At 40.3% G+C, this 14,896-nt stretch overlaps 1 protein-coding gene across 7 annotated transcripts in view; it reads right to left on the reverse strand.

The window, feature by feature from the left end:
- supt3h (SPT3 homolog, SAGA and STAGA complex component) overlaps positions 1-14,896 on the reverse strand; it is a 90,724-nt gene that overhangs the window by 17,250 nt on the left and 58,578 nt on the right. For all 7 annotated transcript variants that reach the window (XM_048975509.1, XM_048975508.1, XM_048975514.1 and 4 more), the window contains 3 exons: positions 8,540-8,626; positions 8,008-8,101; positions 3,349-3,482 (listed from right to left, as the gene is read on the reverse strand). In XM_048975509.1, the coding sequence (XP_048831466.1) occupies positions 3,349-3,482; positions 8,008-8,101; positions 8,540-8,626 (315 nt within the window). The remainder of the gene's footprint in view (positions 1-3,348; positions 3,483-8,007; positions 8,102-8,539; positions 8,627-14,896) is intronic.

Here is a 14,896-nt window from a genome sequence, read left to right on the forward strand (position 1 = left end):
AAATGGATAAAGTTACTTAGGAACGTCTGTTGAAGCAGTGAGACATCAGCTATGTGTATTTCAGGAACACATGAATGTACTGGGGGGTGCAGTGGTTAGCACTGTTGCCTCACACCTCTGGGACCCGGGTTCGAGTCTCCGCCTGGGTCACATGTGTGTGGAGTTTGCATGTTCTCCCCATGTTGTCGTGGGGTTTTCCCCAGGTACTCCGGTTTCCCCTCCCAGTCCAAAAAACATGCTGAGGCTAATTGGAGTTACTAAATTGCCCATAGGAGCACATGTGTGAGTGAATGGTGTGTGAGTGTGCCCTGCGATGGGCTGGCCCCCCATCCTGGGTTGTTCCCTGCCTCATACCCATTGCTTCCGGGATAGGCTCCGGACCCCCCGCGACCCAGTAGGATAAGCGGTTTGGAAAATGGATGAATTCTTTTTTTTGAAGACTTTTGCTGATTCAATATCGATTCACAACCAAAACTGATCTTTTTAATTTAGGCCCCGCAACTTTGAAAATATTTTTGAGGAATTTTATTCGTATCAGTCCTCTTATATAGGTGGCGCTATTTTCTCTCTCACCTATGGCAGGGTTGCAATGCTATTGTGCAATCACCTTACACTGCCATTTTGGTGCATTGTCAGTCACAGTAATTGAGTACTCCAAGCATGTGAATGCAAGTCAAGTCAAGTCAAATCAGGTCAGGTCAGGTCAGGTCAGGTCGGATTTTATTCTCATCATATTCACTACATTGCATACAGTAATGTGAAATGACATTATATAAAATGATATGAATGCAAAATAAATAAGAACGAAATAAAAGCAGATGGTATACAGAGAAACACTGTCCATTATGAGGATATTGCTAATCTGGTTTTTCAAAAGTTGTAGGTAACACTGAAGCAAAGCAACTCCTACATAAGTCTCGAAGTTGAATTGCTTTATTTTAGGTTGCCTACAATTGCAGAGGAATCTAAAGAGGGAAAAGGTATGGATGAAATTTCTGTGTATTAATGGGTTAGTACAAGTATATTATTATATAATGATTATCTTTATCATCGTTATCATGTAATGGTAACTTAAACGATTACATTGTTCGGTGCTGCAATGTTAAAGCTACAGCATTGTGCCTAGTGTTGCTGTCATTACACCAAATCTGGCTTGATCGCACATAAGTGAATGTGTTTTAAAGGTAAATGAAATCAAGTTGAAACTGAAGCAAGTTGGGCACTTGAGAATCAAAATCCAATCAAATTGTGTGGTCCAAGCCAATTCCCAGACCTAATAATGACCGCTATAAAACGATGACTCTTTCATAAAGTCTTTATAAAAGGAAAAACTAAGGAAAACCTAAAAATCTGCTTACTTCATCGACCAATTACTATTAATGACATTAAGAATTAGTCCATTAAAAGTGGAACAAAAATAACATAAAACATACATAAAAGTACATTTGAAGTGTAATTCAATAATCTCATTTATGGTCTGACTATAGGGAGGGAAACAACTATGGACATTAAAGCCTAGCAATAATATCAAAGAAGCTGGTATTAAGGCTAACAGAGAGAGAGAGAGAGAGAGAGAGAGAGAGAGAGAGAGAGAGAGAGAGAGAGAGAGAGAGAGAGAGAGAGACAGAGAGAGAGAGAGACAGACAGAGCGAGAGAGGAGAAATAGAGAGAGAATTTAGGGGAATTTGGGTGTGTAAGCAAACATTTGACCAACTGGCAGTGTTAGCGAAGACAAAGCGGGGGGCCAAGAAGGATGAAGTGCTTCACCCCCCGAAGATTCCACTGATAGCTAAAACATACCCATTAAAATACTCACAAAGAACAAATCCGGGGGAAAACCCAAGCATCTCTGGGCTACATCCAGAATGTATGAGACTTTGTTTTAATAGAAATCGGACGTATGATGTCTCATGGCAATATGTAAAATTATTTTCACTTCTTAGGACCCTTCCAAGATTCTGAACGAAAACAGTAATTACATCTTCTGACTGGAAAGTTAAAAGCGGTTTTTTTTTTGGGACAAAAAGGATTCTGCTGAACTTTTTATATTCATTCCGTTCAGGATTTTATTAAAACAAAAAATGTTTTTGTTTTACAAGTAAATATCTGTGCTGAGAAAACTTTCACTCTGATTCAGATGTTCTGTGGTTATTGACACAGGCTATATGGGATTTGGTTGCAATGTGGTTGCTTTGCATACTGCTGCCATTGATTCCACACGACTACGGCAGGCTGGATAATAGTTAGCAGCCTGCATATTTCATTACTGCGACCTTTGTTTGTTGGACCTGTTATAGTGGTAACAGAGAAAGGATCATGCAGAAAGGTGGTGCTGTGGCTCCTGGATGATCGAGCCCGTTGAAGCTAAATGCCAGGCAGAGACTGCAGCCTAGGTCACGGCTCAGATCTGCACTGGCTGATTTACCAGTACTGGCTGGTGAAATAAATACTGCATGGACTCTGTTATGCGCTTCTGTGTCAGCAGTTTATTTTGGAGGGCTGGGCTGTTGGCCCTGATGCATGGCAGAGGTTCCACTCATAAGCAGTGGGAGTTGAGGCCTATGTGGAGCTCTAGGCAATACTTACTAATAGTGACCCCCCCCCCCCCCCCCCCCCCCAAGGCAAATGCCCACGATAATAGTTGTCAACCAAGGAATGCCCCCTCAGAAAACAGCACCCTGGGCAACTGTCCACCTTGCCCTTGTCAGGATCTGCCACTGGTTTTAAGAGGACAGGGCAGAAAAGGCAGCGGCAATTGAGTACAGAAGCAGATACTGGACAAATCAGAACTGATCAATCGGAGATTAAATACATGTGGGGATGACTGTGTACTGTGTACTAGCTCGGAGTAGACATATACAGTAGCAGTGTGATTTTTTTTGGGATGTAGGGCTTCAGTACATGTGTATATTTATACACATAAACTTTATTAACCCCCACGGGGAAATTCTTATTTTTGCTTTGTGCCGTCTTGCTCTCCATGCAGGTGAATGTAAGATTGCGGGGCACAGCAAGGCAGCTGGGGGGGCTAAAAGCCTTGCTTAAAGGCCCACACACAGCCCCTGCCGAGGCGGGGCTCGAACCGGTAACCTTCTGGTCATTAGGGAGGGTTTGAGTCATAGTGATACAATTAAATTAATTCTATTGCTTTAAGCTACCCTGACAGTTGCATGAGGTAGACCTGTGGTCAAAAAAAACAATTTCAACACCTGATTTAACAGTGTCTTAGATACAAATGAAATAAGTCGGGGGGACATTGTGAATCACACAGCCACAAAACCACTAAATTAAGCCTTTGCTCTTATAAATCTCTTAAATGCTGCGTCCAGTCACAGGCCTTGCACCCACCTCAAGCCGTTCCTGCTTCACGTCATCCAGATCATCCTCGTCCATCAGGGCCAAGAACTCCCCTGTCTGGTCAATGGAGCTCAGGAAATCCTGGACGAGCTTCTGCCTTTTGTTATTGCTGCTGCTGAATTTGTCTATATGTGGGTGCAGACAGGAAGAGGGGGGAACAAAAAAAAGGGCTGATTTTTGTCTGCGCACATCTGTAAGGCAGCTGTGAGTGTTTACACCTACCCCTGATGGGGCAGCTTGGGGGGACCCCCCACATACACCGACGTTATGCAAACATACTTAAGGGTTAACCCACTTCTCGGTTGTCAATCCATGTCATTTTTCTGAGAAATTCAAAATTTTATTAACCAGCTGATGAATTAATATATTAATACAGGTTTTGCTTAAACAAGAAATAATCGACGAGAAATTCAGCTGGTTCCTTCCAATTTACAAATAGCAGGTGGCTAGTTAACTAGAAATGACTATTCTCAGAGTAACTTTTTCTATTCTTAAATTATGTATAGTTATATCAGCGCACAAGACAATCGATTAAAATTATGCAGGTTAATCACGGTTCAAGCCATCATTCAATCGTTGTGTGGCAAAACCAGACAGATAACTTGGGTTTTCTGTACACAAACATTGTAAACAAACGTCATGGCTTCAGACTGAAAATGGGATGTCTCATTCTTTAATCTAAAACTTTGAGCATCAGTACAGCTGGGACTTCGTTTCGATAAATACATTAGTGACTCGGTACTCAGCAGGGTAAAATGTGACAAACTTCCTTAAACTGCAGATTAGAACTTGCTGATTTAAAGGCCAAAGGTTTTATTTTGTTGCAAGGTTTAAGTTTATTATGCTCAAAAATGACCGCATGAAAACGCTTTTGCACGAATGAGAGAAAAGATTCATGTATTATTCATTGCTTTAGATTTTACTGTATATGATAGTAATCAAGCCATGGAACTTCACAGCACAAGCATGAAAAGCGATTCTCCATACTGTCTCCCTGCTTCTACTCCCACAAAACAGCAGCATCCCCTGCCTTAAACCAAAATCCCTCAAAAACGTTTCTCTATATGTTAGTGACGCACTGTTTGACTTATTACTGCACAAAGAACCATTTCTCAAGGTCGTTTTATTTATCTAGAGAACGTATTGAAAAAAAGCCTTAGAAGACTAAGAAGAAAGTGGTTTCTGGCAGCAAATTACATGCGTGCTACAGCGATTCCTCAGGAATAAAATCATCAGGCAGAGAATTTATGGCACCTTAATAACTACTTCTGTAGCTTTCAAAATCTGGTTGATGTCAGATGACACAACCTTGACAAGGACTGCAATTACGGATTCTATGTGTAAACAGGGCAATTAAACCAAAATGGTACAAAATGCCAGTCAGTACAAACTGAACCTTTCAAAATTACACAAATATTTTGTTATACATAATTAGCCCTTTGCTTTTGTTTTTAGCGCATCCTAAACTTGACATTGAATGCAGTGGGGTGTTTACATGGATAAGAGAGCTCAGAAAATTTCGGTTAGCTTAAATAATAAACAACGCTAATCTGCAGTAGAGAAGAACTTAGTTTTAATTCAATCATATAAACAGACAAAGGAAGATGCACATTTTTGAACACCACATTCCATGGAAATGAAGTCTTTCTACTTTCAATGTGTACAGAAACGCAAGGACTTTGTTTCTCGGATGGGTGGGGGAACTTGGTCATCTCAGGCAATAGACCAAAGTTCTTAAAAAACGCTTTACCTTTACTGGGTTTCCTCAACCTATACTATAAAAAGGAGATATTTATGCCAAGCAGACCCAGATCCCACTGCAGATTGATGGTAGCTATCTAAGTTCAATGCAACTTGACATTTTTCTAGAACACCAACAGAAAAATTTGCAAATAATATTGCAAACGAGTAGTTCCATAATCCACCCATCTGTCCATCCATCATCCAACCATTTGTCCAGGTCCGGGTCATGGCTTTATTAAAATCAAGTTACAGGACTGCATTGATATTGATAATTAAACAGACATCCAGTGTGAAGTTTGGTTAGCACCTAAGTTTACAAGTCCTACAACCTATATACTGAACACATCAAAATGTACATTGTGGTGTAACCAATAAATCACTGAACTTATGACTATCCACAGTGAAACAGTGCCATTTTCCAGCTTTGAAAGCAGTTAATTTTGTTATTTGGCATAGAAATGCATGGAAGCGAACTGACCACAATACTATGGTTTTTAAAGAGGGTTTTTCTACACAAAACCACTGGTGAAACCCTTCCACTGCAGTTGCATGGCTGCAGCCCGTGACAGATGAAGCAACAGGTGAAACCCTTCCAGTGCAGTCACATGGCTGCAGCCTGTGACAGATGAAGCAACAGGTGAAACCCTCCCAGTGCAGTCACATGGCTGCAGCCTGTGACAGATGAAGCAACAGGTGAAACCCTCCCAGTGCAGTCACATGGCTGCAGCCCACAACAGATGAAGCAACAGGTGAAACCTAGGGCTGGGCGATATCATATCGATTTTATTTGGCACATGCACAATAATCACCAGGGCTTTAGATCAATGGCGAAGCATTTGGCCGGATGCCAGCTTTCCGATAATATACGGGAATTTATTTACGCCCAATATTTGGTAAGCAGATTAGTAGTACAGCTAAAATATTAATGAGATGTTTTTAGTGACACCCAAAACTTAGTAATCTTTATTAAAATTTGGTTAGCGAAGCATACCACATCATGCTGTTTTGGTATACTATGCTTGGTATACTATGCTTGGTATACCTTATTGCGATTTTCACTGATGTGTCAGTGAAGAAAGGAACAGCTCAGCAGCCACGATATCTTTTAAAAGAGGAGATCTTGCGGATAAACAAGGTAAAAAGCCGTTGGTAGTGTGGCGGTACTTTTTACAGTTTAAAGTCTGACACGTTTATTAATCTTAAGGACATGCCGAATTTGCTAACTTTTGGGGCGTCATAAAATGCCTCATTGATATGTTATACTAATAGTTATACTATTAATGTGTATACCAAATGATGGGCGTAAATAAATGTCCAAATAATACCGAAAAGCTGGCGTCCGGCCAAATGCTTTGCCTTTGATCTGAGGCCGTGGTGATTATTGCGCTATATAAAAACGATATGATATCGCCCAGCCATAGTGAAACCCTCCCAGTGCAATCGCATGGCTGTAGCCCGTGACAGATTAAGCAACAGGTGAAACCCTCCCAGTGCAGTCGCATGGGTGCAGCCCATGACAGATGCACCTCTGGGATGTTCTACTTCTCACATTAAGCCACAGGACAAGAAGTGACAGTGCAGCCTCAGGCAGAGCAACAGCCTGTAAAGCAGCTGCTGTTCTGCATCTTCCGTTGGATGATGACGGACACTTGTCACAGACTCAAATTCTCTGCAGTGTCTGTATCATTTGCTCTTTTTTAATCACACTTTGTCTGTGTCCGCAAAACCCTAATAAGAGATTTAACAGTCACTCCACTCTGCACACTACCCACCACGGAAATGACTGTAATTCTACCAGCTTTAAAACACGAAGATCAAAGGGACGCTTTTTTAAATTCATAATTTCCTCATCCTTGGTAGTAAGCAATAAGCAATAGTAAGTGACAATAAATATCATTATGCAAGTTATATTAAAGCAAAGAATATTAATACATTTCTTCTATGGATATCGTAACATCTTATAAGCAAGAGAACTATAAAAACATAAAACATAAACATCATAAAAGTTACAAAAAGGTCAACTTCTAAACTTTCTCCAGGCCTTTTTTTTTGTTAATGTAGGCAGTCATGCTAATCACCGTACATTTATTCTGTTAAGTGTCTGAAGCTAAACCAAATTTAAGCGATGCATCATTTTTTTCCCAGTTAGCCCGTCTGTGTACGCTGTTCTGAAAAAGAAAAAAACCTAAATTATGCACAGACATACAGTCTCCGTTGCAACAGACGTCCAGACTGTTCCTTTTAAACACTGCATTTAACGTTATTCCATAGCTCAGGTTTCACTGGGACAAGAGGCAAATATCCCAAAGATATTCATCACAACTAATTTTTGGACTTTTTTTTTCGTTCTCGTCTTAATTTCTGCGCGATCAACAATTTATTGTGGCGGATCATTATGCAAAAACTGGAAAGTTTCCCTAAAGCTTCTGTCTGCGTTATAGAAACAGCCTGGCGCATGACATCACCTCAGCTGCATCGCAGGTCATTATGTATCATCGTTCGAAAGAGACATGGCGAAGAACTATTCATGAGGGCTTTTTTTTATATGAAGTTCTTCAGAAGATGATTGCAAGGAGGCCCGATAGACAAACTGGAAAAAATGACTGCAGACACATGGATACAATGGCAGAAAATTTGGGATTCAAAGATCGCAACAGTCTTCAAATGATTGCAGTGTTTAAGCATTAATGTATTGGCAGAACATCAAAAGACATTTTCCAACCTTAGTATACGATTTACACAGAGAAATATGGCACGGTGCTCTACTTTCAGCAAGTTTAACGCAAATTGGAAGTATGTATCTTTGAGAACCAGACAAAAATACCGATGCTCTGGTGTGTGGAGGAAAAAATCCACACAAGACAATTGTTCAAGCCCATTTCGATTAAACATACTTGAAACACATACCGGTATCGAGCAGATCGTCGTCATCGACGCTCTTGAGTATTTTCGACTTATAGTCTCTGAACTGCATGTACTTCAGTAGACGTCTCACTTTTTTCTAGCATAAAGAAAAGAGTTGTGACAATATAAACAGATAAGTCACACCCAATAAACAAACTACTTAGTAGAGGCTACTACAAAATTCAGGGCAGTATTAACAATTAAATTCTAAGTACATATTATAAAATATAAAAGGGGAATACGATTAAATAACACAGGCTCCAGCTGAAAAACAACACCAAATAACAAGGATTTAATTTTTGTAAATTCAAATGCAAGGTTGTTTTATTTCCACGTCTAATAAAGAAAAAAAATATTAAGACCATGCATGTTACAAGCTCTGTAAGCTGACATGTAACTAACTTCAAATTAACGCACTGGGTGGGGTGCTCCCGGCCACACACAACAGGATGCCACATGTACCTGCGTCACTCAAACAATGCATGTGCATGCATGAATGGTGCTAGGTGTCTAACGTGTGTGATGCTGTGCTCACCTTGTCTTTGCGCATCAGAAACAGAATATCCTCAGCGGAAATGACCCTCGCTCCTCTCACGAGTGACACCTCTGCCGCTTGCTGTAGCTAGAATACAAGCAAACAGAGAAAACACATATAATCCAAATCATTTGTTCAGAAAACTAACAAATAACTATTCTGTTAATTGATGCTTGTTTTTGTGAATTTTTCAATGGCAACTGCTTTTGACGGATATGGGCAAAATGGACTGAGTGTCTTTTTTTATAACGTGTTTTTTGAAGTAAGAAAATATTGATCAAATATAATTACTCTTCTTGCTCCTGTCTTGGCTTCCGAATCACATATGCGCGACGACTCTCGTGTCGGTACAGTGTGTCCTGGATACATTCGCTAAAACAACAATGGTCGTTATTAATATTCTTTAAGAGGTGGTGGTGGGGGCAAAAAAAAGCTGCATTCCTTTTCATCTTGGCTACTGTTTACTTGGCATGAGATGTGGCCCATAAATCATTATGCTAAGCCGGAGACGCACTTCCTCTGCAGTGGACTAACGGTTACAAAACCATTACGCGTCTCTGATAATCAAGAGTGACAGTGGAACCCGGCTAGCAGGCAGGCCGAGCCGCCGCTATCCGCATCCAAGGTTCGAGATAATGGTGCTAAAAAAAATAAGAAATAAAAAACCCAGATGTCAGTTGCTACAATCACCAGACTCCACACTCATTATGGATTCCTGTCGGTTTACAGTCTCTGAAGCTAGAACCTGCACTATTTTAAAAAGTATTTGTATTTTGTCCTTTTCCTCACTTAATTAAAGCTGCACCAAGAATGACGTTGCAATCATATGGAAACAATGCTTCTAACCTGCAGTTCGGACAGAAGAAAAAACAAATGTCTTCTCAACTGAGTGCTGCAATTATTTTATTTCATAAGAGTTAACGCACCTCATTTATCACTGTCACCTTCCTTGCAAACTGATACCTGTCCTCCCGAAAATCTGTGAACATAACGGATGCCTAAAGATTAAGCAACGTCTTTCCTACAAAAAGATCACATTAACTTTCTGCAAGCTTTTCACTGGATACTTAACCCTACTTGTTCTACACGAACCCCAGGTTAGGTTAACCAGAACTTGACAGGGTTAACGATATAGAGTAGGCTAACTTTTCAGAGCCTTTTAAAGTCGTCACGAGGCATTTACATTTCCTTTGTTTAGCAGGTGCCTTCGTCCAAAGCTATGTGTAAGTGAGGCAAATAGCACATTGCAAACATACAACTATCAAGGAATCCATTGGGCCTAAATGCGCCTAAGTTGACCACGACGTCACACAATCATGTGCGTTTAGGTGCAGGTAATTTAAAAAGCAAGAGGGAGAGCTGTGGAAGGCTTGTTTTTATGTAGAACAGAAATAAAGGCAGAGGACAAAAAACTGACATGGGGGGGGGAGACATGGGGGGGGGGGGAGGCATGGGGAAGTTAAGCAAGTCCAAACAAATCCGGCAATTTTATCACACTAAATAGTTTAAAACAAACATTACAAAAATGGCACTGCTGGTTCAAAACACCATCTGCAGAGGGTGGTACAAGGCCTTATGGGGGGGGCACAAATAAATAAATGTCTTGATGAGCAATATAGAGGGAAAATGATTAGCCATGGTCAAGTCATGGCAACGTAAAAAACAAAAGTATCAGTCCAAGTAAGACAGAGGTGATTTGGTTATTTTTCTGTTGTAACAATGACATCAAGCTCAGCAGAAACACGTGACCTTTACATACAGTAAACATATACAGTACACAACACACAAAAAATACCCTTATTTCAAACCACATGAATACTACTTTTAGGCTATATCAACACATTTTTAAACTTACATATAAGTTTATATAGATATACATTTCACTGACAGAATAATTCTGAAAGGGTTTGTTTTTTAGCTCGGATGAGCCAAAACATTATATCCACCCCCATGTGAAGTGATAAATTACACTGGTATACAGTGATTTTGTTGCCATCGATGTCTGAACGGTTGCTGATTAAGAATATGACTTCAGTTTTGCCAGGTTGACTCTAGTTTCTGAGATATTTAATAGTTAATTAATTAACCCAAAACGTTTGAAAAGCATTCAGAATTGCAAGAACATTTTTAATTTAGTTACAACTAGTAGGAAAACAGTCTAACATCATACAAAAAGAAATGTAAAATATCTAACAGTGACAGGAAAAAGTTATGTATGATTTGATTAAATAATACAATATTAATTAGTTATTAATTTTTACTAACCCTCTGGGGTCTTGGGGTAGGGAACACACTTTTACTGACTGGGGCATGGTCACACATTTCATTCAGTATCATAAACTAAATTCATGGCAAATTATTTCTTATATATTTGTTTTGGCATTAAACTCTGAATCTTAGCATACTTTGTAAATATGTCAGATTTATGTGAAGTTTGTAACCTGACATCAAAGTATAGACATTGCAAAATGCAGTTAAAACACTTGCAGAAATATTATAAAAGTACATAAGTAATGGTGGCAGTTTGTTTTGACCCCAAATATCTGATCACCAAAGTCTTGGCTACATGAATATGACTAAATGGTGTAATTGCAACATTCAGGTTGATAAATAAATATGAAAAACCTAACTCATGTCACTATTTCAGGGCTCCTTTCATTGAATATGTAGCAACTTTCAAATGTATGCATGAGCCATTCACACCTGGCCACACCGACGACGCACTCGACCTTAGAGGATTAATGTCAATGCTTCAAAAAAAAAAAAAAAAAAAAAAAAAGTACTGTGGCTGGTTGAAAAAGACGACTAATATCTACAAAGCATGATGTGACCTTTGAAAAAAAGTCATCAAAATGGAAACAATGGGCTCTAAAGCCATCGACTCACAGGGGAGAGAAGCACAAGCGTTTTGTCAAAAGTCGGACAACAACTGTCGCAATTCAGATGTTTGCCAGTCCTGCGAGTACAACCTCTACAGAAAGGCCTAAACCCACTTTGGTAGTGTCTCTAGATCAGGGGTCTCCAACTCCGGTCCTGGAGGGCTACCGTCCAGTAGGTTTTCTATCCTACCTGGCTTCTGATGAGTGCCACACCTGTTCCTGATATTTACCTGAGGTAGCCCTACAGGACCGGAGTTGAAGACCCCTGATCTAGATCACACCACAAGCAGTGCCTTCAGTACATTCTCCTCAACCGACACACTGAAAGCAGAAGTGCTATGGTGCTTTACAAACGGTTAGCCGACATCACTCCTGTACGTCCACTGATGACACTCACACTGTGGTGAGCAATTTGCTGGGACACAGTTAGTAATTGTAGGAAGTTGTGGCCTACATACCCTTCACAACTCATTCAAGATTTTGAAGTGTGGATGGTGGAGAAAGTGCTCAAAGCCCTACATTTTCTTTTCCACTCTGCACCAGCCAGAAGAGAGGACTTCACAGCTGCAACATCATCCTCAAGATTCCCCTCTACTTTTCTGGGGACATCGGTTGCTCGAAAATTTGCCAGCTGTAAAACGAGCATTGGAAGTCTGGCCCTCTGTTGTGAAATATGTGGACCTGGTGAAGTCAGAAAAGGTGAAAAACCCAGGGACATCATCTTCTGACTGCATTTGTGAAGCCCGAATGGATCCCCTTCTTCTGGCCAAACTACATTTTTTTCATGGCCCTATCACAAGCATTTCAACCATCTCTGGCTAAATACCAGACAGGTGTTCCCATGATGCCCTTCCTTTGGAAGGACGTGGCAGATTTGATCCAGGTAATTATTCATCACCACAGTAACAACAGAAATAAATGAACACGCAAACACGCGCATGTGAACTTAATTCTTAATTTTATTTTCAGACTCTCCTTCAACGCTTCATCATTCATTTCATTACCTAAGACACTGTTAAAGAGTCAAAAGACAGAGCAGAAGCTATTGCATTTGTTATCACACACAACTCGCATTGGGGAAATGCATTATTTTCATGGATGTCCATTATCTCAAAAACTAGAACCAATTCAACAAAAGTAATGTGACTTTTTTTAATTCAGCACCCTCAAAATACCCTAAATCCATTCAAAAAACCTTGGCAACTCAATTTTTTTGTAGACCTGTGTTATCCATCTTGTAAAAACAGTGAATTTCAAGGTCTGTGATATATGTTCGGTACTCGATGTCAACATGTTGAATGCAGAAGAAATAGGCGGCGACAATGATCTGAGTAACTTTGACAAATAATCGGACGACTGTGCGAGAACATCTCTGAAACAGTAAGGCTTGTGGGGTGCTCATGGTGAACCATGTTAGGTATCTACTGAGAGTGGTGCAAAGGGGAGAAAGACCACGAACCACTGGCAGGATGCTGAGTGGCCAGGACACATCGATGGGGGGGGGGGGGGGGGGGGGTGCATTAAGGCTATCCCTTCAAGTACGAATCAAAAGAAGGGCTACTATGGCAGAAATGGCCGATAATTTTGATGATGATCACAGGAGTAATGTGTCACGGGACAATGCAGGAAACCCTGCTTGTATGAGTCTACGCAGACGCAGATTGCATCCCACAGATGCTTGACGCGTACCTGACTACCGAAAGGATGCAACAAAATGTGGGATTCCTTGGACCAGGCAACCTTTTTCCATTGCTCCAAGGTCCAGTTATGACAACTGCATGCACATCGTAGGTAGTAGTAGTAGTAGTTTAGTAGTAGACAGGGGTCCGCATAGGCAGTCTGATTGGCCAGCGGCTAAAGCCCCATACACCACAGTACTCCATAAGTTACTCTAATTATCTTTAAAATTAGCCGCCATTTTTACCAGAGTAACCCTTCTGTTGGTTCTCACAGCTAGCTAGGTAGCTTGCCAGTGTGACACTTCCCAGCTTTTAGGTATCTTTGTCCAAACATGCAGTCATCTCACCACACCCATACTACTCTGCCTGCACTCCGTCTCGTTGCGAGTTAGCCTGCCCATATTTTGCAAAAAAAAAAAAAAAAATGTAATTCAGCCTCCCAACAGTCAGGTCTGTAGATCTCAGTAGAGCCGGCCCTTTACAGGTGAGGGAAGATGGCTTGTGATTGGGTGAAATACATTAATCAATATAATTTAATTACTAATACTCAGCTCTGGAAGCACTACATGCTGCTGCACAAAGTTCTAATTTTCAGATGACTTTGAACAGAGAATAAACCAACTTGAGCAAAAAATATAAGGAACGCAGCTTGTTTACAGAGCATGGGTTTAGCAAATGGGATATGCAGCATATCACTGCAGGCTATTCTGAGCAGCCCCGCTGTTTGCCTCCGGGCGAAGGACTGTTTTACCATTTCTGGAATGCTTGAGCTATCAAACCAGTTGAAGAAATCCGGGGTTGTGTTTTTCCCTGTTCATTTTGCAGTTGATGGTTTCAGTGTCCACAAACACATGGTGATAATAAATGCAGGCAGTGGGAAGATGCTGCAGATTCACAAATGTCCCTATTCTCCGCTCCTCATCTCACTTTCAGAAAATCCAATTTGCATTCCCAATTCTAACTAAATTCATCTTAACTAAAGAACATTATACATATGGTAATTTAAAACATTCACAGAGTTTTAAGGGTTACGCAACAATAATTATGAATAATTACATTTTCAAGACTTAATTTCAAATTTCAAAAGTTAAAACATTTTCCCAGATAACAGTGCTTCACAAAAAAATAAAATCTTAGATCTAAATTAACTGTAGTCATTCGAATCACTGCAAACATGTAGGCTTTTGTTTTTCCTATAACATTTTATTCAAGTCAAAAGCAGATTTTTTTTTTTGTATTCTGCAATTTACTTTTGGGAAACGACTGAAGCGATACAGAAATGAGTCTGACGACTGAGCAAAATAGCAGGTGTTTAATGCTGAGGGAAATTTTCCACTCTGTGACACTAACCGAAAGCATTTTCCCTCCAGAGTATGACACACTTCCAAGGGACAGTGGTTTCAATGTGCTGGTTCTTGTCATGTTAGTGGAGGGGGGGGAAGAAAATAAACATGACTTTCAAGCTTCAGCAGGGCAGAGAAGAAAAATAAACAGGTCATCTGAATGCAATTTCTCCTTCGTAGCTACTGCGGAGTTTTGAAATGAAATCCATTATTTAATTATGCTGAAGAAAGTGGATGAGAAGGTAAGGGGTACTTCCACAATCTCCATGTGCAGATCAGTTACACTGATTCTGCTTAAATGAGGGGAGACATGGCTATTCCACGATTAAAGAAGAAAAAGCGAGATAAAAACCGCCCAGCATGAGAAGAAAGGTTCATTCTACCAGCCAAGTGTGAAGCATCTAATATAAAGTGACATTAACTGAATTATAGACACTTCCTGGTTTACGATGGTCT

The sequence above is a fragment of the Brienomyrus brachyistius genome, chromosome 14, assembly GCF_023856365.1.
Source record: "Brienomyrus brachyistius isolate T26 chromosome 14, BBRACH_0.4, whole genome shotgun sequence".
Taxonomy (NCBI): Eukaryota; Metazoa; Chordata; class Actinopteri; order Osteoglossiformes; family Mormyridae; genus Brienomyrus; species Brienomyrus brachyistius.